The 26,232-nt window shown below is 39.6% G+C and overlaps 4 protein-coding genes across 14 annotated transcripts in view; 1 reads left to right on the top strand and 3 right to left on the bottom strand.

Annotated features, from left to right (window-relative positions):
• LOC124305147 (alpha-1D adrenergic receptor) overlaps positions 1-26,232 on the top strand; it is a 135,868-nt gene that overhangs the window by 70,478 nt on the left and 39,158 nt on the right. The gene's annotated exons all lie outside the window — the stretch shown is intronic.
• Positions 2,754-7,691, bottom strand: LOC124305145 (dentin sialophosphoprotein-like). Of its 9 annotated transcripts, none has more exons than XM_046764226.1 (6): positions 7,558-7,691; positions 6,745-6,800; positions 5,068-5,862; positions 4,732-4,956; positions 3,490-4,563; positions 2,754-3,435 (listed from the first exon to the last, which is right to left on the bottom strand). In XM_046764226.1, the coding sequence occupies exons 1-6, from the start codon at positions 7,668-7,670 to the stop codon at positions 3,125-3,127; spliced, it is 2,574 nt and encodes an 857-aa protein (XP_046620182.1). In that variant the 5' UTR covers positions 7,671-7,691; the 3' UTR covers positions 2,754-3,124. The 9 variants fall into 9 exon arrangements, with proteins under 9 accessions (XP_046620182.1, XP_046620185.1, XP_046620187.1 ...); XM_046764229.1 differs by having other exon boundaries at positions 2,754-3,834; positions 3,889-4,563; XM_046764231.1 differs by having other exon boundaries at positions 2,754-3,945; positions 4,003-4,563.
• On the bottom strand, positions 17,902-20,472 carry LOC124305158 (suppressor protein SRP40-like). 2 transcript variants are annotated; one of them, XM_046764256.1, is made up of 4 exons: positions 20,305-20,472; positions 19,504-19,532; positions 18,910-19,021; positions 17,902-18,776 (listed from the first exon to the last, which is right to left on the bottom strand). In XM_046764256.1, exons 1-4 carry the CDS (start codon positions 20,445-20,447, stop codon positions 18,167-18,169), a joined length of 894 nt encoding a protein of 297 aa, XP_046620212.1. In that variant the 5' UTR covers positions 20,448-20,472; the 3' UTR covers positions 17,902-18,166. The 2 variants fall into 2 exon arrangements, with proteins under 2 accessions (XP_046620212.1, XP_046620211.1); XM_046764255.1 differs by having other exon boundaries at positions 17,902-19,021.
• Positions 23,235-25,093, bottom strand: LOC124305165 (uncharacterized). Its single transcript, XM_046764269.1, has 3 exons — positions 24,905-25,093; positions 24,277-24,332; positions 23,235-23,745 (listed from the first exon to the last, which is right to left on the bottom strand). The coding sequence occupies exons 1-3, from the start codon at positions 25,051-25,053 to the stop codon at positions 23,630-23,632; spliced, it is 321 nt and encodes a 106-aa protein (XP_046620225.1). The 5' UTR covers positions 25,054-25,093; the 3' UTR covers positions 23,235-23,629.

Genomic DNA, 26,232 nt, shown 5'->3' with positions numbered 1-26,232 from the left:
TGGACCTGTAACTCCAGGTCCTCTATAGGTATATAATTACAGCGACTGGATGGTTGAAGCTTTTTCAATTCAAAGTAAGTTTTTCGTATTGGTTTCAATGATCTAGGATGGGAGTTCTAGGTCTACTATGAATTTGAATGATAACTCACAATGATTGAGCCGTGGAATCGTAATATCATTTATTAGCTCATATGGGCAAAGCCTGAAGCATAAAAACCCGTGACGTTATAACGATCTTATTTTACATGTATTATCGTTACGTGTACATCCTATCATTACATGATATCAAGACGGCCTAATTAAGCCGTTGCCGTCCCTTCGGTCAGAAGTTCATTGTCAAAGGATTGGAGAATCTCGAGCCGTTGCCGTTCTCTCGATCTCTATGACAAGAACTGTTTTCGTCAACCTCGTTAGGTTGGATGTGTATCGGCCTTAGGCCTTATCGTGAACGTGTTTTCCGAAACGAATCGTTCTGACAACTGCTACAAATTCGCGCGCGCGTCTGCTCACTTATCTGCGAAAATTAGACACCAGTGCTGTCACGAGTCGATAGAGCGCGGCGACCTCGAGAAACTACGATGGCGCGATATCCAACGACCTTCAGTCACCAAGCAGCGACATTCAACTGTTCACAATGAATAATTCAAGGGCTGTTTCCACGTAATTTTGGTAAGTTTCAATAACATTTGAAAATTAAATATTACACTTTAACTGTATTCATTCCACGTTCTTACGAATATCCTTTCAAGTAATTGAATCATATACGGAAAATACGATTAAACGTATGTGTAAACCAATTCCAATTTCTTGTGATTTTAATTTGATTTCATTCGTCCTAGTCGTATTTTTTGTATTTCTAACATAACCAATCAGAATCGAAGGACCTTTATCAACGGGTTAGAATTTTGAGCGTTAAAGGAGGGTTTCAAACAAGCAAGTTTAATCCTACCTCTGGAGGGTTGAAGGAGATTCTGAACCTGCCCAAGTTTGAGCCTAAGGTTCGTAAATCGGTAAAATTCCTAAATTTTTAGCGTCAAAGTAGCGTCTGATATTGCATTGAAACAGAATCTATTTTACTATATTTAAACCCTACGTAGCAGTTCCTACGTAAGGCTTCAAGCAGACGCTATATTCCGACTCGGGATAGCTTTCGGGTACAGTAGGCGCCACATAAATGACCGTTCAGTATGCGAGCGAGTGCTCACATCCACTCTCACGGTCACACGCATAAATGCGGCATCCCCCACCTCAGCGCGCCCATCTCTCACTGCGTTGCATTGTCACCCCCCCCCCCCCCCTCCGCTCACGCTCACGCTTTGGACGCCAGCAGTGGGAGCGTTTAGCAACTAGCCATTTCGGAGAATTTTCCTCTCTTCGAGCCCCGCCGCAGGGCCATATATCTAGCGTCCACTGTATTTATTCATATAGACGTTGAATACAATATAGGTATTAGATATTCACTCAATACTTGTTACATCAAATATTAGAACGCTTGATTTATGGGTGACTTACATAAATCAGACACTGATAGTTAGATCAGTTTACAGATTTGGACGGTGGGATGAATTGTAATTTCCTCTCAATTGTGACATACATCGTTGCATGGTTTTTTTGGTTAGTCTGGGCCATATTGAAATGGTAGTACCATGTCGTAAGGTAACGTGCACTTCACGTAATACATGTATGAACAAGTAGTCGATAATGATTATAATAAATATCTGTTTCGTGTATAAAATATGCAGTAGGTGACTGTGCGAACGGTGACCGACGAACGTTGTATTACTCGATAGTCATATGAACGATTGGGAAAGCTGTACACGGTAAGTTGGTAAAAAGCGAATAACACTTTCAATAATCTCACCGACTACTACAACTTATTGCTGCAATTTGGCCAACAGTTACTTGCTGCTAGATATTTCTATTTCGGATTACGCACGGCATGCGAGCTTTGAGTTGATTGGTTGAAGGGTGCGTCCCCGTTTATTTTCAGAAAAATCCATCTGTTTTTTCTTCGTCTTTCATTTTTTGAGGTGTCAATATGTCTGCCAAATTTCAAACCAAAATTCGTAAAGTTGACTTACCATTAGATTAACAGATAAACACTGCAAGTACTCGATATCCATGTAAGCTCCACTCGGAAGTTTGAACGCATTTTTCTCGATACAGCTTCATTGCAGTTGGTGTGCGCAATATTTGAAAAACCGAAGAACCGATCCACTTCGAATTTCAACAGCACGCAGAGTATACATCCATATTGTTATTCGATGCACGGAAAATGTGATACGTCGTACATTTTTCGGATACGAGAATAAAAACTTAAAAATTCGATCAATTTTTTCACCCAAAAATGATCATTTGCGTCTGACAAGTGACCATTTCGTAAAATATTTTCTTCCTTTTCTGATTCATGAAACGTAAGTTATGTGTTTACGAAGTAAAATGCCGTTTGTTTTTTTGCGGACTACCAGAAGAGAAGAAATCTTGCATACCAGCGGCCGCAAACTTTTCGCGGGGTCACGGATAAGGAGGGCCAGTAGGCGAAATTTTTCATGAAAGATAAAAAATATTTTTCATCACGGTTTTACTTTTTCAGAATCACATATAAAACTCATTTTAGCGAAAATAGGAAACGCCCTCCTTAACCGTCGGAGAATATTTCACCTCGCTACGGGAATAATTAAGTGAACAATCATTTTTACAATTACAGGTAGGTATTCGTATTGTGTGGTGCATGTTTGAGAATACTGGGCAGGTATTTTTGCAAACCCAAATAGTAAATATTTATTTACGAATAATAACCGATACGTACAATGAATGTGGTTATACATAGAAAGTGGATTATGCTCAAAATTAATCCGTCCAGGGTGATATATCAACAGTTTAAACATCCAATACGGCTGCTGTTTTGGTTTCTCTGGTTCCCACATTGCTAGTGTCCTTATGTACAGTAAATACTGGCATTACAGATGAACATAATGAAAAAACTTCCAAGAGATCGTTGTTTTCTGAACTGTTGCTTTCATCAGAATAAGAGATGCCGTTCAAAACGATACTAGCTTTGACGGGAGTTGAGTTACCAAAAGAAGCTTCTTGAATTATGAGGGTAGGATTTTTGAAATGGTATCTAATAGCATGTACACTGACGAGTGATACCATTGGAATTTACCGTACTCTGGTCCTTATCAAGTGAAGAAGTGCTATCTAATTCCGAATTTGATTGCTCGGCGGTTTGGCTGTCCGATGCGTCAGAAGAAGAGCTCGATTCCGAATTTGATTGCTGGGCGGTTTGGCTGTCCGATGCGTCAGAAGAAGAGCTCGATTCCGAATTTGATTGCTCGGTGGTTTGGCTGTCCGATGCGTCAGAAGAAGAGCTCGATTCCGAATTTGATTGCTGGGCGGCTTGGCTGTCCGATGCGTCAGAAGAAGAGCTCGATTCTGAATTTGATTGCTGGGCGGTTTGGCTGTCCGATGCGTCAGAAGAGCTCGATCCCGAATTTGATTGCTCGGCGGTTTGGCTGTCCGATGCGTCAGAAGAAGAGCTCGATTCCGAATTTGATTGCTCGGCGGTTTGACTGTCCGATGCGTCAGAAGAAGAGCTCGATTCCGAATTTGATTGCTGGGCGGTTTGGCTGTCCGATGCGTCAGAAGAAGAGCTCGATTCCGAATTTGATTGCTCGGCGGTTTGACTGTCCGATGCGTCAGAAGAAGAGCTCGATTCCGAATTTGATTGCTGGGCGGTTTGGCTGTCCGATGCGTCAGAAGAGCTCGATCCCGAATTTGATTGCTCGGCGGTTTGGCTGTCCGATGCGTCAGAAGAAGAGCTCGATTCCGAATTTGATTGCTGGGCGGTTTGGCTGTCCGATGCGTCAGAAGAGCTCGATCCCGAATTTGATTGCTCGGCGGTTTGGCTGTCCGATGCGTCAGAAGAAGAGCTCGATTCCGAATTTGATTGCTCGGCGGTTTGACTGTCCGATGCGTCAGAAGAAGAGCTCGATTCCGAATTTGATTGCTGGGCGGTTTGGCTGTCCGATGCGTCAGAAGAGCTCGATCCCGAATTTGATTGCTCGGCGGTTTGGCTGTCCGATGCGTCAGAAGAAGAGCTCGATTCCGAATTTGATTGCTCGGCGGTTTGGCTGTCCGATGCGTCAGAAGAAGAGCTCGATTCCGAATTTGATTGCTGGGCGGTTTGGCTGTCCGATGCGTCAGAAGAAGAGCTCGATTCCGAATTTGATTGCTCGGCGGTTTGACTGTCCGATGCGTCAGAAGAAGAGCTCGATTCCGAATTTGATTGCTGGGCGGTTTGGCTGTCCGATGCGTCAGAAGAGCTCGATCCCGAATTTGATTGCTCGGCGGTTTGGCTGTCCGATGCGTCAGAAGAAGAGCTCGATTCCGAATTTGATTGCTGGGCGGTTTGGCTGTCCGATGCGTCAGAAGAGCTCGATCCCGAATTTGATTGCTCGGCGGTTTGGCTGTCCGATGCGTCAGAAGAAGAGCTCGATTCCGAATTCGATTGCTGGGCAGTTTGACTGTCCGATGCGTCAGAAGAAGAGCTCGATTCCGAATTTGATTGCTCGGCGGTTTGGCTGTCCGACGCGTCAGAAGAAGAGCTCGATTCCGAATTTGATTGCTCGGCGGTTTGACTGTCCGATGCGTCAGAAGAAGAGCTCGATTCCGAATTTGATTGCTCGGAGGTTTGGCTGTCCGATGCGTCAGAAGAGCTCGATTCCGAATTTGATTGCTGGGCGGTTTGGCTGTCCGATGCGTCAGAAGAGCTCGATCCCGAATTTGATTGCTCGGCGGTTTGGCTGTCCGATGCGTCAGAAGAAGAGCTCGATTCCGAATTTGATTGCTCGGCGGTTTGGCTGTCCGACGCGTCAGAAGAAGAGCTCGATTCCGAATTTGATTGCTCGGCGGTTTGGCTGTCCGATGCGTCAGAAGAAGAGCTCGATTCCGAATTTGATTGCTCGGCGGTTTGGCTGTCCGATGCGTCAGAAGAGCTCGATCCCGAATTTGATTGCTCGGCGGTTTGGCTGTCCGATGCGTCAGAAGAAGAGCTCGATTCCGAATTTGATTGCTGGGCGGTTTGACTGTCCGATGCGTCAGAAGAAGAGCTCGATTCCGAATTTGATTGCTCGGCGGTTTGGCTGTCCGATGCGTCAGAAGAAGAGCTCGATTCCGAATTTGATTGCTCGGCGGTTTGGCTGTCCGATGCGTCAGAAGAAGAGCTCGATTCCGAATTTGATTGCTGGGCGGTTTGGCTGTCCGATGCGTCAGAAGAGCTCGATCCCGAATTTGATTGCTCGGCGGTTTGGCTGTCCGATGCGTCAGAAGAGCGCGATCCCGAATTTGATTGCTCGGCGGTTTGGCTATCCGATGCGTCAGAAGAAGAGCTCGATTCCGAATTTGATTGCTCGGCGGTTTGGCTGTCCGATGCGTCAGAAGAGCTCGATCCCGAATTTGATTGCTCGGCGGTTTGGCTATCCGATGCGTCAGAAGAAGAGCTCGATTCCGAATTTGATTGCTGGGCGGTTTGGCTGTCCGATGCGTCAGAAGAGCTCGATCCCGAATTTGATTGCTCGGCGGTTTGGCTGTCCGATGCGTCAGAAGAGCGCGATCCCGAATTTGATTGCTCGGCGGTTTGGCTATCCGATGCGTCAGAAGAAGAGCTCGATTCCGAATTTGATTGCTCGGCGGTTTGGCTGTCCGATGCGTCAGAAGAGCTCGATCCCGAATTTGATTGCTCGGCGGTTTGGCTGTCCGATGCGTCAGAAGAAGAGCTCGATTCCGAATTTGTTTGCTCGGAGGATCTTTCGATGCCATCTTGATTTTTAGGTTTGTTATCCTCACCAGATGCAGTTATCACTGTGTCAACATAAATTACAATTGTGTGAGCTGTTTGAGAATAGTGATTGATGTGTAACTTAATACTGAATTTCGGCTAACTTCGGGTTGGCAATAAGCCCAAATACATCACTTGCCATTTTACTGAGAAGACTAGAAAATATCTCGTATTCAGTGCTTAGAAATTTTATGCCCCTATTAAATCATCTCAAAGTTATAAAATTTGACTAGATTTTGGTATTGGTATTTGTAACATCTTTCTGTCCGTATCTACAGGTAAATCGCAAGGGTCAAGATTGCTGGGGCGAGAGGTTGGATGTATTACCTCATAGTCACTTGGTGCCCCCTCCCCCCCCCCCCCCCCCCCCCCCATTATTTCCTTAGACCTTGCGCTTCGCAAAAGAGTACAACGACGTCCAGGTACAGCAGGTCTTAAACGGGCGGTAAGACCGCCCAATCTGATTCTTATAAGTCTATGGTTGACCCACTACTGTAAATTGTTCGTTTATTCTCGGAAAGATCATTCTACTGGTATCCTATCTGCATATTCAAGACTCAAAACTTCATTTCTCAGTCATTCATTACTTTGCAATACTGTCTGTGCCTATGGAAATCAAATATCGATAGGAAAAGTTCCTTGACAATTCTATTATTGTTCCAGCTCTTATTGGAATTCTAGTGAGTTGCATTCCACGGTCAAATTGGAAACAGAAGAAGATCATGAAAACGAGGATTTCTTAGATTTCAACCGAAATTTATAAAACCAAAGCCTTACTTGGCAAGGACTTTCTGAAGTGAGATTGAAAATTTTGGTCAATAATCTCTAAAGATATTTGGCCTCTCGTTGGTGGTAGAAAAAAACTTTATTTTTTTAAGTAGTTGACGTAATATTTCTGGATTTACCTGTGACAACAACAACAGTTTTATCGTCATCGTCCGGTGCCGGAGAACCATGGTATCTGAAATTTTTCGAAAAATGTATTCAATTTTGTATTATAAATACTACGAAAGATGTGGTTTCATCTAAACATCAGCTGGGACATTGGAGGCGATCAAAGAAATCTGCTTAGAACGATTATCGGAAGCTGAAGGTGTCAAAAAAGAATTCGAAAATTTAAGTAACAAATTTTTTCCTTGCCTTTGTAATATGGCAGACTGCATTTTAGAACTCCATTAAGCTGGAAACTTCAATCAAGGCTCATAACGTAACTCAGGTCTTAAATTACTGAAGATATTCTTCACGTAAGTAAAAATAGGTTGTCGAAAAAAAAACTAATGATACGGATTTTGGTATAAACTCAATTAACGCAAAACCTTCAAATTTCTCATAATACTTGACAACCCTACTTTAATTTTACATCCAAATGTCAGTAAGAGAATCCGAGTCTCACTTATTACGACAGTCAAACAAATAATTTTTAGCAGCAAATTCATGCGTGAAACAGCACAATCATTATTTCTAGAAATTGGAAAAATTCTGAATCTTTATTGAAAATCTGGGAATATCACAAGTTGTGTAAAGTATCGGTAGATACTACTGAAGAATTGCGTAGTAAATATTTTATTAAGTGAGGCGAAACACCCTTGTCTGAATCCGCGCTGTCCCGAAGAATATTAAATGTTCGTGTATAAAGCAGATTTGCAAATAAGTTGATAACAGTGAAAACATCACAAGTTTGACATCAATAAAGTAAATTTTTGTTCAATGTAACTTACTCATCGTTGTTTTGACTGGTATAATTAGAGTCATTTTTGGTATTGAACGTCGGCTTTGCCAGAGCTTGGAAGCTAATGGCCAGAACTGCGAGAAGCACGATGAATTTCGCCATCTTTCGATTCCTGAGTCTGATTCGAGACTGATACCCGTGGTTAGCGATCCACGGCTTTTATACACCTCCAAAATATGTGCCGTGTGCAAAAACGACACGTGCATACGGCAATTTTGGAACCGTACGAATTTGAAATGCGGAGGACATGATCAAATATGATTTCTTTTTGAATGTTGACCGACGAACTCGATATTTCGACAGTATTTGAACAGCTTCGGTGCCAATCATTTTCGAAGCATCCAAATTCTTCCAACTATCAAGTCGCGTAATATCGGAAATTTCCATTGCTGCGATCTCAGATGACCTTCGAGTTTTTGTCTTCTCCACATACTGCTCGATATAAACGTACAATCACGTAACGTTATTTCTGGTTGGAAGAATTCTCGTGAATAATTACACCACTCCAACATTCGAAATTCAATGTCCACCATCAAATGTGATAACGACCTTTTGCCCTTTGAGTCATTTCGCACTTCTGAAATATACATAATGCTGTTTTTGAAAAGAATATCCGCGAAGGTCAAGTTTTTTGACCTCCAGACGAACATGTATACGATTTTCAGTTGCAAATTTACGTAATTTGTTGTTGGTTTTGTAATTTAATCGATAACCCTGGGATCAGCATCCGAAAGAAAAATATTGTAGATTTTATATCTTCTGTGGTGAATATACGGACGGCACGTTTTTGGAGTTAAATCTACAGCAATTATGGCAACATTCGCGTATCCAATAATAAGATTTACAAGACCAGTGGTAAGAGTAACAATATGCTTAGATAGGTCAACCGCAATTGATGTAGATTTGACTTCCAAAACGTGCTGTCTATATATTCACCAGAACAGACGTAAAATCTCCATTCATTCTCTTCCGTGCGCTAATGAGAAATATGTGAATGCCGATTTGCCGTGCAATTCAAACGAATTTCAAAGTTATGAATCACAATTTTGTTTCTTCGCTGTCGAGTTTCACAGATTTCCTTCTAAATTCAGAATTAATAACTCCGAAGATATGAGAATTCTGATTTTTATTCAATTTTATCACAATGTCGAAATTTTGAATTGCCATTCCGAATTGGTAAATTAAAATTCAGTAACCCTGCGTCCTTTATCAAAAGTAGTGATCATAACCAACTGAAAATAGGCACCGATTTTCATACAATTGTAACGGAATTACCAGATTTTCTGAAGCTGTTTCGCGTAGATCATTTCAACGCTCGCTTAAATAGCTATGATATTTAATTTCAACTTTGAAATAAACAGCCCAAATAACGATACATTGAAATAACGAACGAATTTTCACCTGAAAACTGCGGGTAAAAATTGCTCGGAATGCAAAATCGATAGTTGTCCCATTTCCAGAGACGACTTTAGACTGAAGGGCAAATTTGCCCTTGAAATCTATAAGGTTCACTTTATAAAAATTATGTCACTAGAAATAAAGATAATTCGAAGTGGCTTGATAAATCGTGGAGAGTAAACATGAAGATCAACTATCTGTCATCCTCAGGGTTTCGTACCTCAGAAGGAACAAACGGAACCCTTGTAGGATCACTTCGTTGTCCGTCCGAGTAAATGATAAATTCAAGTGTCTGTTATTAATTGAATCAGTCACGCATGTTGAGATTGATAATGAATGTAGATCTTTATCGTGACAAGATAGCAAATATCCTTTGTCATGAAGACAGGAGAAGAGTCTGCTGCCGTTTGATCAAACATTGAAACAAGCGACAAGTCTGCGGAAAAAGTGAACTAACATTGTCGGTAAATAATCAACTCGACCTGTATATTTTACTTACGCAAACAAAGGTGTACGAATTTTAGCACTACAACGCGACGAATTTTTCTGAATTGTTTTGCCTTTCTCCCAGGATAAAAAAAAAAAAAAATGATAATCAAAGCCTTAGGTACATTTTCTGGATAATTTGAAATCGTATTAACACGTGCACTTTCTGTACAAGAATATTTTGTTTCTCTCTAAGCTGCTGTAATATACTCGTGAAAAACTCGCTACATTTTTCAAAAAAAACGATCTGACATGACTTTATACATTGTTCAGAATTTCGTTCCTCCGTCGAAACTTGTCCTGAAATGTTGCTACATATGGTGAAAAAGTTTTTCAAAGAATCGTTTGCCGCGCAAGAGAATTATTTTAACGCCTGGTAATGGTGTTACGTACATTGGCCATCGGGGTGATTTTATGTCAGTAATCATTTTCAGCTAGAAACTACATTGGATGTGCTAACATCGTGGATGGAAAAATGCACATTCTGCACCTAAAACAGAGTACAGTATATGTTGAATCGAACACTGTAATCAAAGGAGGAGATGGATTTGAGAAATTAGGTGTTAGAAATTCGTGTTGCTATACACACGAATGGGTTTTAAAAAACCTCTCGATCGATTCGAATGAATTTTAGGTGAAAAATGAAGTAGTCAATAACGATGAGTCGTATACTTTTAAATTTTCCGTACGATCTGGCTTCCAAACACTGGAAACTCTCTGTTTTCAAAAAATCAATATGAGAACTGCAGAACGTGCTGCATCTAAAGTTTCGGCAGGGCGGTTCAAAGTAACGTTAGTGAGAATTTGTCGAAAATTGTGTGGTCATACTTTATTCAAAAAGTTTACCTCACCTCCTCAACCAAGCCATCGCTAGGCGATCGTGTGTTTATGTCCGTCTCAAGAATGCGGTCTTAAATTGGTAATAACAGGGGATGAAGAGATAAAATTAAGAAACATGTTTTGATCACATTTTTTCTAAAGTTTTCCAAATCAATGTGAATACTATAGTGTGCAACTTATGGGTCTACAATTATGATGATTTCATAGGGAATAAAAATCACTCTACGTCTATCGGTCCATTGTACAGAATAAACAAAACCGTCGGCAACCGCAGTTTGTAGTTGTTTCTACTGACAAGTATTTCACATATCCGTATTAGCTAAGCAAACAAGTCACCTAGCTAATAATTTTTTCAATCAGTCATGCGTTATGAAAATTATGATGAATGTAGATCTTTATCATGACAAGATGACAGACATCAGTTTTAAGCTACGCTGAAAGAGATTCTAATCGGGTTTGATCAAATATTGGAACAGGTGACATGTAAACGAAAGAAAGTTGGTGGACATTCTTGGTAAATGTCCGATAGCTTTACACTTCATTTACACAGGTGCACTATTTCTGCGCGATGCTGCCACGAATATCGCGAATTCTTTCTTATTATCGATTTCCACCCCATTGTTCTGAATCCAAATGAAATACCGGCAAAATCTAACGTATCAATGTCCAAGGAGTTCAGTGCAGTTTTTGAGGCTATAGAAAAATGAAAAACTTTTCAGTTTCTAGTTGTTGGGACGATGGATATTCTTGCATCAATTATTTCTAAATTCGCTACTGCCTTATGAGTTAAGAATTAGAAAAGGTGGGGGTAACTGGAATACTTTAACTTGAGGATATTGAAACGAAAGAACCTGTAAAAAATTCACTCCGCGTTCCGTATCAATTCGAATAAAGTAGCAGTTCCAAATCGTTTAGTTCAAACTGTCGGAAGAAAAAATGAAAATCTAACCAATTCTCATGGAGGGTACAAGATCATTTTGTAATATTCGTTCCTCATTTTACTGTAACTAATCGCTTCATCCATCTGAAAAGCGGGACAAGAGTAGCATACGATTTCCTCTCATACTTTTTCCCCACTAATGGGGTAACCACTATTTAATTCCATAAAGTGGCCATACTTAGTTGAAACGGGAATAAAATTCTATATATATGCAGCACGGAAATAAAGCCGATTATTCCCTTGTGACGTAAGGTACTATTTTCATGAAGCAATGATTGACATTTCAGAGAACACGTGTATTCACTCATTGCAAGACTTTAGATTACAACATAATTTATATTATAACATAATTGCAAATTGAAAATTGAGTATGGTGAAAATGTGCAATTTATACCTACCGATTTTTCGTTCGATTTCAACAAATTTGAATGATTTCAAGGCACTATATTCTTGCGTGTTTCGATTTTGATATATATTCACCCCTCAAATTCAAAATCGGTGACTTCTAAAGTTTTCTAATAATAGCTTTTAATTAGGTTTTCATGAACCTTGAAATTTCCGTTTAGAGATGAATGATTGAAATTCAGCAAATCTAAATTGAAATGAGGTTAGTTCGGTGTGTATAAATTGTATCGTAAGGTCTAAAAAGTAGATTAGCAATTTGAATGTGGAATTATATCGATTGAGAAATATGTCGCTTATCGTAGTCAGCTGAATAAATGAGTCACGAAGTTCTTTTCATTCTTTTCATTCTTTGCAATAAGTCATGCGTTTCGAAATTCATGATGAATGTAGACCTTCATCGTGACAGGATGACAGGACTTATTTGTCAGGCAGCCGAGTAGAGTCAAATCGGCACTAATCAAACATCGAGAGAAGTGACAAATATGCTGAAGAAACTGAATTTACATTGTCGCGAAATATGCGGATATTTTGCGTTATACTTTACACGAAAACTCGACACTCGCGAAATGATACCACGAATTTCGCGAATTATTTTTTTTTTCTTCAGCCGATTCCGACCCGACTTTTACGAATTTTTGAGAAATGTGGATAGCAAATGTAACAATGTAGATGAATCGATGTCGTATAAGGAGCTCGTCACAACTTTAGACGTGAGGGAAAAATGTGTACAATCTCCAATTTGAATGAAATCCTAAGATCAGGATTCTCGAATCCACTACTTCAACGATGGAAAGCCCAGGAAAAGAATAAAATTACTTTTCCAATTCGCTGCTTGGCGATGAAAAAAAAATAGTAATTGAAAAGTATCGTGATCCTAAATAATGGTGAAACGAACAGGAAAGGAAAAACTCAAATTTTCAAATATTCCAACTAATGCATTCTTGAATTGTAATGTTTATTTATGCCGGCGAAGAAGCTTGTCCGTCTAGGTTTTTTTTTTTTTTTCTAGAACTGTAAAGCTGTTATATACCGAATATATATTATATATGTTGTAACGTGGCATTTTCAATGCGCGTTCCAAGCGGCTCCCCGAACCCTAGATGAAACTCGAAATTAGGGATCCCACGGATCAGGCCGCGAATGCTTTCAAAAAAAAAAAAGAGCGCCAGGATAAAAGTCACGCATCCGAAACTACGAGAGAAACCTTAGCGAATAGCGTAAGATATTTCAGGTTTTTTTGTTTTTTTTATTTTTCGAGCTACATCAGCATCAGGCAAGAAGTCGACACCGAATTCGAGGAAATTGCGAAGTGGCGGACTAGCAACAATTGCGAAGGAAGGATGTCGAGGCTGCGGAGGGGGAGCCGACGCAGATCCCCGCATCGCTGGAATCCAAGGTGGACGCGATTCCCGCTGGCGGCTGGCGCGCCGCAGCCTCTCCCCCTTCACCCCGCCAACAATTGACCAGCGAACTAGCGACGGACCGACTAGCGACGAGGGAGCACCACGCTCACCGCCAAGACGTCATGGAGCTGCGCGGAGGACGAGATTGCGATCTAGCTTCAAGTTCTGCGCAGCGATGCTATTGAAGGTGCGCGTCGAGTTGCGCGATCGACGAAATCGATGACGGATCTATTATTGTGTATTCTTGTGGGTATGACGTCACGTATGGGATGGCGTATCGACATCCGTGTTGCGGCAGGTAGTAGGTTTTTGAAACCACTCTAGTTCTGGCGGTCGTGATCAGTAGTCACGTTTTGGGGAGTTTCGCGAAGTAATGGAGTCGCCCAAAAATGGCGAGGGGAATGGAAAGGGGGTTGCAAGGATGTAGAAGGTAAGCGCTGCTTCTATCCCCGTGATTGAGTTTCGAGCATAATTGCGAAAAGGCTTGCCGAGTAACGGGTAGTCGTTTTGGATTTGCGTTGTAGAGAAGTACTCCAAATTCTTTTGCCGGTTCGTTTGCTTGATGACCGTAGCCTGAGTACGCGTGTTAGAGTAGAGTAAATTTTGAGTTCCTGAGAAAGTTGAGTAGAGTCACGGGTTTTAGTCGAGTCTTTCTCGTTAGTGAAATCAAGTATAGCCGAATTTCGCTGTACCGGGTCGAGCCGCGTTATCGGATTTTTAAGTGTCACCTCTCGAGTAGGCCGAGAAGTGCCGAATTGGAGTGCTCGGATTAGCGGATAACGTTTTGGAGGATTTTGAGAAGATTTGATTTCGGATGCGTTGCGATAGCGTATAGTTTAGGTTACGTTCAGTTGCGCCTGCATTGAGTTCCGTACCCGGTAGTTAAGATAATATAAATTGAGTTGCGTTACCTCGAGCTTGTGTTTAGTTGAAGTTAAATGTGGTGGTGCTTGCGCTTAGTTAAGTTGCCGTTTAGTTAAGATAGTATTTAGTCGAGTTGAGGTGATGTATAGTCGAAATTGCCATTGCGTTGAGCAGCAGTTGAGACGACGAGTTTGAGCATTGAGTTTTGGTTGCGTTTGAAATATAGTAACGTTTGCGGATTCGTTTAGATTTAGGGCAGCTCGCGGTAGCGTCGAAGCTCCGAGTCGGGTGAGATTTCGGGTGAGATTGAGGACGCCGTCTGTTCGGTAGCCCGACGGCGCACCGTCGAATAATTAATTCTAGTTTCGGTTTTGAGCAATAATCGCCATGGAGAACAAATGGCGAATTTGCAAATTCAGAATTGCGTATGAGGATTTTGTGATCGTTGAGTGACATTTTAGTTAGGGAGCCGCGAGCTCATTAGAGTAAGAAATAGAGTAGGTTTCGTGTAATTTTCTGTTTATTTTTAGACTCGCGATGAGCGACTTTTGAATTATATTTTTTTTTTGTTTTGTATCACCGCTGTTGGGAAATATAAGATTTTATTTTACTTCTTTTGTTAAATAGCGTGTGTATTTCGAGTGTCTCTCTCTCTCTTTCCAAAAATTACCCCTCCCCTCTCCGTGGTACTGAGCTATCGAGCATATGCCCGAGGAATAGCGCATTAATGATTTCGAGGCGTGTTTAATCACGCCAGGCGCCCAACAAAACTTCGCGATATTGTTTTTAGATCCAGGGTACATCGTGGACGCCAAATTATTGTGCACGCGGTAAGTTTTGATTTTCTCGACAGTATATGTTGTCTTCATGTCTAACTTGACACTAGTGCATGCACAAATTGAGAATCGAAATATTGTGTCACGTGTTACAAAAACTCAGCCAAATGACGTCCTTCATTTTTGAATCTATAGCTTTCATCGGGAAAATTGTGCTGCCACCGGAAGAGGAAGCGTGAGCCTAATTTTAAGAGTCATCGTCGGTAGCAGAAACATCCCTTTCATCAAAATCAAAAGCATCTATACCAGCGGACGAAGAAATACCTATAGAAACATCATCGGAAAAAGTATCCTCCGTAGAAGCATCGTCGGTAGTAGTTTCAACTGAAGTACAATTTTTAGAACTTCCACCGGAAATATACAGATTATTTTTAGTCGGAGCAACAGGTGCATATACACCATCACGGTAAAAAAAAAAAACCTCAACTTGGGTGTAAATTCGCAACACCGACTCGCAGATGATGCTGAATTTCCATATGAAAAAAGTTGAGGATGCGAATTTACACCCAAGTTCAGGAATTTTTCCGCGAGGGGATACCTTCGTTTATGTCGATTAGTACCGATAAGATCCTATACAAAGAAACATGAGTCTCACTCACGATCAGATAAAGTATTCGTGACATCTGTTACTCGTACGTCACATACGTTCCATTTCTATAATACCGTAAACATTCATGGCTCAAAATTTTGTCTATATTATTAACGGAAGTTTGCAACAACTTTTTTAACGATAATCTCGATCCGAAATGCGGCACATCCTTGGGATATGGTTTCTTTCTACTTCTTAGTACACTTAACATCGGAATATTATGGAGATTTCTAAAATGTTCGAATGTTTCAAGGTATTAGACTACTGTCAAAACAACATTAAGAATTGAATTTACATCATGCCAAAGTCTATCCAAAAAGATAATTCGACGTGCGAAAGCTTTTTGAGGTTAGATTTATACTCCGCCTCCAAAAATCTTTAGCAATATTATTTGTTTCGATTGCATTTAGACTATCTCCAGAAATATTTTTATGCATCGTAAAAACTTACTCCGAAACACATGTTACAATTTTCAAAATTTCCGTACAATCGTGAAAAAAAAAAAAAAAAAAAAATGTTAAATCTATGGAGAATAGACTTTCATCCGCGTGACAGGTTTGAGAAGACAAAAATACATGATCAAAAAGAGCGAGGGATTGAAGTCGGCTTATATGAGACGAATCTCACCGTTGGGCGGAGGTTTCGATCCAGTTCCTGAACGTTTCAAGTAGAATTTTGAGTTGGTTCGGTTGAGAAGTATGTCACACATTGTAGTTCGCACAAGTTATTCGCGATCGGTCATGCGATAAGAAATTAAAGTTCAATACAGATATTTATGACAAAGTCGCCGAACTTATTTGTGAATCAGGCAAGTCTTACTCCTTCTTCGTCTTACTTACAAGTCATACTTACCTCAGCCGATAACAGCGGCGGCATCTTCTCTGTGCCATAATTTACCGACGTGCAATTACCATAAGAGAGTAATACACGCTTTTACCATCGTTCTTGGATCCACATCGATCTACACAGTTACCATCACAGAGTAAAATAGTCTTACACCGACGATTCTTATAGATCATAATACCATCTGTTATTTTGCAAACGACGCTCATATTTACGCAATGCTAAGCTATTGTGACGACGGATTTTCAATACCTTTGCCCACTCGGAGAAGCGACCGAGAACTTACCGTGTTGATAATAATTTAGTGACCCGCGATAAAAACTGGAAACATGATCTTACAAAAGATACTGCAAAACTTTTACTGGACGTTCGGCGTGATCAACGCGCCTCTCAGTTGTTGTCAACTTCGCAAAGCCTCGGCTATAGCCTTCTGCACCAGATAGCTCAGTACCGTGGAGAGTGAAGGGATCAGTTTGGGGAGAGAAAGAACGGACAATCGTACGCTAGGGAATTAAAAAAAAAATAAATAAATAAAAAGCAACAAGGATATATTCCATAACTGAAGCGATACAAAAAGAAATAAAATATTCAACTCGCTTTTCGCCCTCCCAAAAACATACGACAAGTAAGTCTTAATTCTAACCGCGTTAGTCGCTCTCTCAATAACAAACAAAATTACCTCAACAAAAATTTTTCGAAGGCTTTAACGGCGATCGTGCCAATGAAAAACTCAAACTAAAATAAAGCAAAACGATATTGCTCGATCGCGTCAATCGTTACTAATTCGAACTTGACGTTGAATACGACGCTATTCGCCGCAACCAGAATATTAATAATAAACGCGCTATCCACGATAAAAATGAGTAAAGAAAAAAAGAGACAGGATGCCTTAGATGCTATTCGACTCGAAATGTCGGTGGTAATCTTCGAATCAATAATCTCAAACTCAATCAATCATCTCACAGGTAACAATAAGCCGAGCGTTCACATACAGTGACACGTGATTTAGACGAGAGATGACGCTTCAGCAACACGCTAACGCAGCTTGAGCCCTTGCAGCAGAATTTGACTGCGCGTAATTATGGAGATGACAAACTCGACTTAGAAACCGTGGCTCCAGTGCAATTTTTTAACAAATGAGAATGACTGTACGCGTTACCGCGAAACTTAAGCTACGACCACCAAGCCAGAATTTCGACCACGTTTATAACGCAAATGCAAAATGGCCATCCGTTGGTCAGTTTGCCGAACTAGATCACTCTTGTTTGTTCGCGAGAAGGAAATTAGCGCTTACCGTTTCTCAAGCGCACCCAGAATTCGTCATAACTGCAGTCAGACATCGATCTGAATACTTTCCCATCAAGAATAATCAAAGCTGTGGTATATTGAGATTAGTGCACGTTAATTACGACAAGAACTGTACTTTATTGTAATTATGTAACAAACGATACAATATGCCAAAGCAAACTGAGTTTTCGTTACACACGTTTCGATCGCGATTCAATTTTTTTCTTGCACGCTAACTCGTAAGAGAAAATCTTCACTCTTATAGTAAGATACATTCAAGGGTCGCATATTTTTGTTGTTTAAAAGTAAGAAGTTCCTCTAAAACATAGGGTATAATAATATCAATTGAAAGAGAAAACTGTACGGCATCAAGCTCATGTCAAATGGAATTGTTTGGATGTAAATGGTGTGACAGATTGTTGAAAATTTTGAACTAGGTAAATTCAGATAAACACAGTTGATATTTATTCACGATTAATAAGGAATTACATACATTGTGCAGTGGAATATAATACAAATTTTACTAAAAGCGGCCTTGGTACGAGTGAAACTGCATATCCTTAAACTAGTAATCGTATCATTGCTTGAGTTTCTCTAGTATCCCCGCATTGCTCTGATATTTGTGCACTGCAACGTATTTAAGCTAAACAAATTTTAAACCTAGAGATACAGCGTAACACGATCACTAAATCGTTAAAAACGGCAATTTATAATATATGGTCCTCGGAATTGGATCGGTCTTTACCAGAACTGGAGATGTCATTAGAACTGGAACTGTCACCTACGTCCGAGAAAAAATACAGCTTAGTTTGAGCGCAAAAGTCTGTTGTCAGAGCCAGACCAGCTTGGAGCCGACAGCTCATCTGAATCGTTGGAGGTGGTATCGGAGGCAGCCGAGTCAGACGCGCTTGGAGCGGACGATCCGTTTGAGACGTTGTTGGAGGTGGAATCGGAGGCAGCCGAGTCAGACGAGCTTGGACCGGACGATCCGTTTGAGACGTCGTTGGAGGTGGAATCGGAGGCAGCCGAATCAGACGCGCTTGGAGCGGACGATCCGTTTGAGACGTTGTTGGAGGTGGAATCGGAGGCAGCCGAGTCAGACGAGCTTGGACCGGACGATCCGTTTGAGACGTCGTTGGAGGTGGAATCGGAGGCAGCCGAATCAGACGCGCTTGGAGCGGACGATCCGTTTGAGACGTCGTTGGAGGTGGAATCGGATGCAGCCGAGTCAGACGCGCTTGGAGCGGACGACTCATCTGAGACGTCGTTGGAGGTGGAATCGGAGGCAGCCGAGTCAGACGCGCTTGAAGCGGACGACTCATCTGAGACGTCGTTGGAGGTGGAATCGGAGGCAGCCGAGTCAGACGCGCTCGGAGCGGACGACTCATCTGAGACGTCGTTGGAGGTGGAATCGGATGCAGCCGAGTCAGACGCGCTTGGAGCGGACGACTCATCTGAGACGTCGTTGGAGGTGGAATCGGAGTCTAACGAGTCTTCAGCGGACGAAACAGCCGAGTCAGAATTGGATTCGGACTCGGTTGAGTTTGAACTGGATGCATCGGCTATAAGGTTGGGTGAAGAGAGAAGGAACCAATTTCATTATTGAGATATTTATCAAATGCATGATTCGTACGCCACCGAAAACTGAATTTTATCATTCGAGGGAACTCATATCCAGGGACGAGCGATTCATTTATATTTTTCATCAAATCTTACAGTATTTTCTTTCTCATTAAAATCTGGAACTTGATATGAAACATATATTACTAGCCTGTGTGTTTTTTTCACGAAGACTCTGTAGGGTGTTGAAACTTGAGTTTATGACTTGAACAGCATACTTACAGCTGTTATATGAACACCGTGCGGTGGTTTTGAATAAAAAAATTAAAAGTTGTAAATTCACGTATAATTCAAATGAATTTGAATACACAGAATTTGTTGTTTTTACTGGTCGTAAAGATTGAAGAGAATACGAATGGGAAAATTCATTTTCGTTGGCACGAAAAACTTGTATAAAAGAAATTGGTGAAATTTTTACACTTACAAGTGGCGCTGACGTCAGATTCGGAATTACTGTAACATAAAAAAAATTCAAACTTGATAATTTGTGAGTATGCAGATGCCAAGAAAGACTTGATCTTCTTTTCTTTGCCTCGGTCGTTCTTAAATCGACTCTTAATCAAGCAGAGTAATATGACAAAGGAATTAAAATTAAAAGAAAGAAAAATGCGTGTTAATAGCATTTTCCGACATGTAATATTTCAGAAACAGGAAAAGAGACTGGAGACTTAAAAGAAAGCCTGCGATGACCTTTATAAGATGAATATATTCTAGCCTGAAGAAGAATGGATACAACTGTTCAGGAGCTGAAACATTGTAGCAATAAGAACTTGAAGCCACTCATCGAAAGTTAATTGAAAAATATGAGAAAATAACCTCAAATAAAAAGTATAATTAACATAACAGTATAAAAAAGCAGAACATGTTCCAAAGTCAGGTTTAAACTTTTTTTTAAATATCGAACGTTTATCGGCTCGGGATCGAACTCCACATAACATTACTTACTTTTCCACATTTTGCAGATTTTTATATAATGTGTTTACCTTATCATTTACCACGATCTTGAGGAAAATCTCCAAAACAGTTAGAAGATTTTCGGGCCGTCGTGAGTTGAAAGTGAACTCGAGAAAGAATATTATCACGATGATAACAAAGCAATACAATGCGGCAAGTCATCGTATATAAGAGCCGATCAGGTTATGTAATTCGATGTGAGAAATTCATCTTCTTTCAAAAATGAGATGTTGATCAGCGCAGCGTTACGCTTGACGGATACATTACTTACTTCTCTTTATTTTGAACCGATTCTTCAAATTCCTTCAAACCCTCCTCAACTAGATCTTTAAGTTCAGTCAGGAAAGATTCAGGTCTTGCCAGAGCCTGGGAGCTGACGGCCAAGACTGCCAAAAGTACGATGAACTTCGTCATGTTGGATTTACGGATATAAATTCAGAACTGATTCCGATGTGTGATAACCCGCGGCTTTTATACATTGGCGGAATCAGCGATGTGTAAAAAATTCGATTCATACAAGGTCGCGAAAAAATTCCATTGCCCAGCCGTTGCGGTATTATTATATTTATCGATAGTCGATATTAGTTTACAATTAGTTACAAAGAGTTTTCACGATCAATGATATATAGGGTAATTAAAAATTAATTCACCTCCCCAAGAAAGGTAATTTCTTGCCCTTTTTGGAGGCAGAGCGAATTTTTTCTAAACAAGTACCAAATTATTAATTATATTACATAATATTACTCGATCTTATTTTAGGGGATGTTCTTTTTTCTTTTTTTTTCTCGAGCATTTAAATCCCATTTAAAGGTTCGTATCTGCATACATTGGTTTACAATACTTTACGGTAAATTAGTTCAGAGTAGTTACCAATAAAGTTGTGCATATTTGCAGTAACGAATGCTCGAAAATTATACAATTATTTGTCATTTAGCGCTAGAGATTCTAGACTTTTAATTTGCAGTTTTTGCGAAATCTATGAACGCAAGTGCAAGCTTTTATGATGGGTTCTGAAATTAAGGGTTCGATACTTGGAGATAGATGTTTTCAAGAACAGAATTTCAAGAAAATTGGCAAAGGTTTTGTTTGTGGCGGATGTTGCTGGTAAATCAGCGTTTTCATTTCCAAAAAAATTGTATCGTTTGAAAGTTATCGACCGAATTTGTAAGTTGTAACGAATGATTGATTGAGTTTCCATTAGAATCGATGATTACAACAATCGGAACGCTGATTTCTGCACAATTGCTATGAGATCGCCAATTTTGAGTTACCGAATTTCGTGCCAAAGACTTAAATTGAAGTCTCAACTTTCGAATCTTCCCAATTCTACCTGAAACTGTTGGTAAATATTTTTTGGGAAGAAGTCGTGATATTTTTTATCATCTGTTCTTAACCGAAATTTGAATATCCACAGCATGAATGAAGCCTATCGAAAAACATTACAAGTTGTTTAATTTGTTTTTGCCGCAATTAATCAGGCGCGATGAAATAATATTCCATGGATACTAGAAAATATTTTCGCCCGAACGCCAGACGATTCGAATCGAACGTCATAAGATATTGGAACAAGTGGCAAATACCAAGATAAGTAAATTCACAAGTTCGGTAAATTTCCGACACCTAATTGCTTTATTGGCACAAGTGCGCGATTTTTACGCGTGGATGTCTGAGGTTCTGCGAATCTTTTATTCTTCTTAACGATTCATTTTCGCTTATGATGAAATTTACAAATATCACGTGCGATCGATATTTACGAATAATTACGTCACAATTCCCGAGGAACAGATTAATGAAAAGAATATTCGATCGTTGGTTAATTAGAAAACGAAAGATTTTTCCGCTGATACTTTTTCACAAATGAAAACAGCATTTAAAGATTACTTTCTACGTAACGTGCTCAGAAGTTGAGAGATATCGATCAAATCGCGTTTTATTCGTTTCGACAGATTATCATTTTCTATCATCGATGTGAAACATTTCCAATACGTTCAGTTTTCAATTCCGAAGACAGAGGTCCTAAAAATATTACCGTCGATTTCAGTTTCGCCCAATTCTGACCAAGTTCCGTAATTTCTGATGGCTATTGTTAGCGACAGAAATTTAGGTTCAAATCCGATGACGTTCGGTTAGAGATTGCTGGATGCGAAACCTTTTAGATAAACAAAGTGCCGTGTCCCTTTATACGATTCATATACGGTTATACGTGTTAAAGAAACACTTTATGGCCTAATATTATTCAGCGTTCATGAAAATTCATTCGGTTTGCTGAAAAGTTTGTCGAGCTTATCACATTTACCGACCGAGAGGTTTGTTGATTATTTCTACTGTATTCGTCACTAATTTACTGACAAAATTGATTTAGAAAAACACTTGAAACAAAATCTCACCTTTCAAAAAATAACATCCACGATTTGTTGGAAAGTCGGAAAGGTAACGAAGAGAAAAGATATATTTATTTACTTCATTTATTTGAAATTGCTTTAAAAAAGCTGTGTAGAATTGTGGACATAGATCTATATAAATTTTTAGAAAAATTTTCACCGAACAATTACGTTTGCTATTGTTGATTAATTTCTTGAATTTTTTTTTTTTTTAATCCAGAGATCAGCGAGGTCCAATGACACGGTAATTGTTGAAGTTTCTTAACGAAATAATAAATCGTTATTTGTCAAGCAAAAACATGCAGAACGACTGCAATTCAATATAGCAACAAGTGGTGACTTCCTAAAAATATGCAATTGAGTAAACGTGGTTTCGATTGTATTTGAATTTGCTGTAATCGTTGCACAAGCATTAAATTTTCGCAACGGTTACAAGAAAATATATTAACAGTGATCGTAATGAGAAAGAATAGTAACGGACACTAGACTTTCCGGTAACAGGTAGAAAACTAATTTTCATTTTGTACCTAGAACTATATTTTTCGATTGTGGTAAAAACTGAAAATAGTTAAGGACTGAGCGGTAACCGCAATTAAAAAGTTCTCTCGGTGTAACATCAAATATACCGATAATCAATTTTCGGGGTTATCGATATACATTTCGTTTTTTTACGAATAAACGCAGTTTCAGAGTGACGGAAAAATATATATACGAATCATAAATGAACGATTTTAAGCGCAACTGTTCACAACTTGAAACGGCGTCACTTAAGGATATCAATGCTTATGGCAGGATGATGGACAATAACTTCGAATAGACGTAATTATAACGATGCGGAAATATTTATTCGTGGTTAATAAACAATTACATACATTACACCACTGACTTGCAGTGAAAAATTATCGGAATAATTACATTTGAAATTGGTTCGCCTTGAGTGAAACTTCATTTAAAATTCGAAACTTTGGTCGCTGCAGCTTTGACTGCTCGTATTTTGCGTTCGTTATTAATCGTGTGGAACAAATTCAGAACTCAAAGATTCAGTTTAATCAAAAAAACTCGACTGAAAGTCGACGTCTCGTAAACGGACCTGAGTCTTATCGTGATTGGGAGTTTGACTGAGAATTTTGGACCTCTCCAGACTGAGAATTACTGATTGATTGATCTCTGGATTCCGATGATGTAGAATCGCTTTCAGATGCGCCGGAAAAGCTACTATTTTTGGGAACCGGAGCTTGTCCCAGAGTTGTTGTCAACTTCGGGATTGCTGTCGCTTCCGCTTCCGGTACTTTTCAAAGATGCGCCGTCATCGGTGGAAGATGAAGAGTTAACTGGAAAAAGGAGAAATCTCGTTAACGAAATACTAACGAAATTATTGTATGTATTAAAAAAGACCGCCCGAAGATGCAGCTTTTGTAATTTTTTCTACCCAAAATCTAAATCTCGAGACACAAAGTTTAGAAAGTGACGCTGTCAGACCAGACCGACACCTTCAAGACAATAAATTTCGATTCGGATTTTGAGCACGATTTGAGAAAGAAGAAAAAACCCGGATATCTCAGAGCTCAAAATTTTTCCGAAATGTCTTCATTTGACTGTGGATTTGTGAAAATAAGCAGGATCAACAGAGCCACGCATAATTCAAGGTAGAAAAACCGAAATTGGTATGAATATTTGATATTTTCCGAACACTCTAAAGGCTTCCAATTTCTAACGATAAGTTTCTGATCACCGAATCGGACGAATTATCCGTTATTCCGTTGCTCTTGCTTGTCTTGGGAAGTGCAGGACTACGAACTGAGATTAGTTAGCCTTTCCATGAAAGAATCGAGAAGCAGTTGAATTCAAACTAATGGACTCACATGCCGGGCTAAGTATAGTTGCATTGACAGCTGCGCTCCCCGTCGAAGTGTTTGACCTGAAATCATTGACAAATCAGAAACTACACATTTTTGCATGTCTCTTCAAACATGGAATCCAATATGAATTGAAAAATTCGCAAATTATTGATCAAATTTTTGCTGGCAAAAAATTTTTATAATACGTGATATCGAAATCAGTTCTGACTATTTATTTTATCAACATTTTCGTACCAGACTCAAGAAAAAAAAAAATTAACACACAATTTAGACGAAAATTTCGATTTTTTTGTAATATCTATAGCTTATCTAAAAAATACTACACAGTTTTCCTGATTTCTTCCATGAATCTTGGTGTTTGAGAACGTAGAATTTACGAACAAAAGCATAATCATATTAGAAACCATGTTCCTAAAATATGTACATAAAATCACGATTGTATTCGTAAATTCTATTCGCAGAGGAGAAAAAAAAAAAAAAAAATTCTTCCGTTGAGCTGTGTAATGACAATAACGATTCGTTGCAGATTATTGTACGGAAGAACCTGGAAGATTTCATTGTAAGAAATTAAACTTTTTCAACAGCCAAATGTTGATCAGCGCAAAGTAGAATTTAATCAAATATTACTCACTCTTCCGAACTTTTTATGCTTTTTTCAAGTTCCTCGACTTCGGACTCGAGCTGTGCTATAAATTCTTTGGTCAAAACACGCGATGACTGTTCTGCCAGAGACTGGTAGCTGACGGCCAAAAGTGCCAAAATAACGATGAACTTCGCCATGTTCAATTTCCTGGAATGAAATTGGAATTGACTAACACGCACGATGATCCGCGATTTTTATACTTCGGCACATAATCACTGTTGCGTGAATTAACAGATGTCTGAAATTTCGCATATTGTCGAAATATTTCCATTCCCAGTCGTTACGTAATCGTCGAATTTATCGATCGTCGTCATTATTCTAAATCCGAGTCGTTTTCCGAGTCGCCAATGCTGAGAAGTGAAAAATCAAATTCCCGACGCTATCGAATAAGGTTTTTTAAAATTCTTTAATTCGTCGGGTACCAATTCTGTGTTTGAATCATTCAAATTCAAGTTGACTGATCCAAAAGGTCGAAACTGCGGACAATTTATGATTTGAATTTTTTGCGGCGACTTAACGCGATGTTTTTTCTAACCTTGTAGTTTTCCCGTACAGACAGTTCGAAATTTGAAAATACGGCAAAACTTGGAACTGATAGCGATGAAAATCAGTGCAAGACAACTTTCGTACGTTTTAGATTTTGAGAATTCAGTTTCAGGTTCAGGATTACCAACATTGAAAATGTGTGATCAGTGATTTTCACGGAGTTCGGGAGAGTTTTGAAAACATCGAGTCGTGAGTTTGTTTCGGATATACCAAGTTTGAAAAATTTAAACGTGGTTTCGAAGTATGTGATCCAAAGAATACTGGAATAACGACTTTCGTATGGCTCAGACACACTTACAAAATTCTCAATTATTGCCGTTTTCAATTTTGCAGTTCAAGTTTCGAAAAACGACCAGACCAGTCTAAATATCTCGCTCAAACTGTTGCCAAATATTGTTCGTCAAGCAATTGGCATATCATTCAATTCTCGTTTTCATCCGAAGGTTCAATATTTTCTAGATAAATGAAGGGTAATAAAAAACATTTCGACCAGTAAGTTTAATGCTTCCGTCAGCTTGAGGAATCGGGTTATGTAATTTATTTTTCTCACGTTCAATCAATCGTGATGAAATACAAATCGATACTGACGTTCGTCGGGTCACAAGCCTCATTAAATATTGAAACAAGTGGTAGTTTAGTACCGAAGAAAAGTAAATTCAAGTGTTCGCGAACTTCCAACAACCGCTAACTTTATTTGCTCAAAACTGGGCACTGACGTCACGAAATTTCCGAATTGTTTGCTTTTCTTACATATTTATTTTTACTCTTTA

The sequence above is a fragment of the Neodiprion virginianus genome, chromosome 5 (genome assembly GCF_021901495.1).
Source record: "Neodiprion virginianus isolate iyNeoVirg1 chromosome 5, iyNeoVirg1.1, whole genome shotgun sequence".
NCBI lineage: Eukaryota > Metazoa > Arthropoda > Insecta > Hymenoptera > Diprionidae > Neodiprion > Neodiprion virginianus.
Note: the sequence above shows the minus strand (reverse complement) of the source record. Positions and strands in the feature narration are given on the sequence as shown.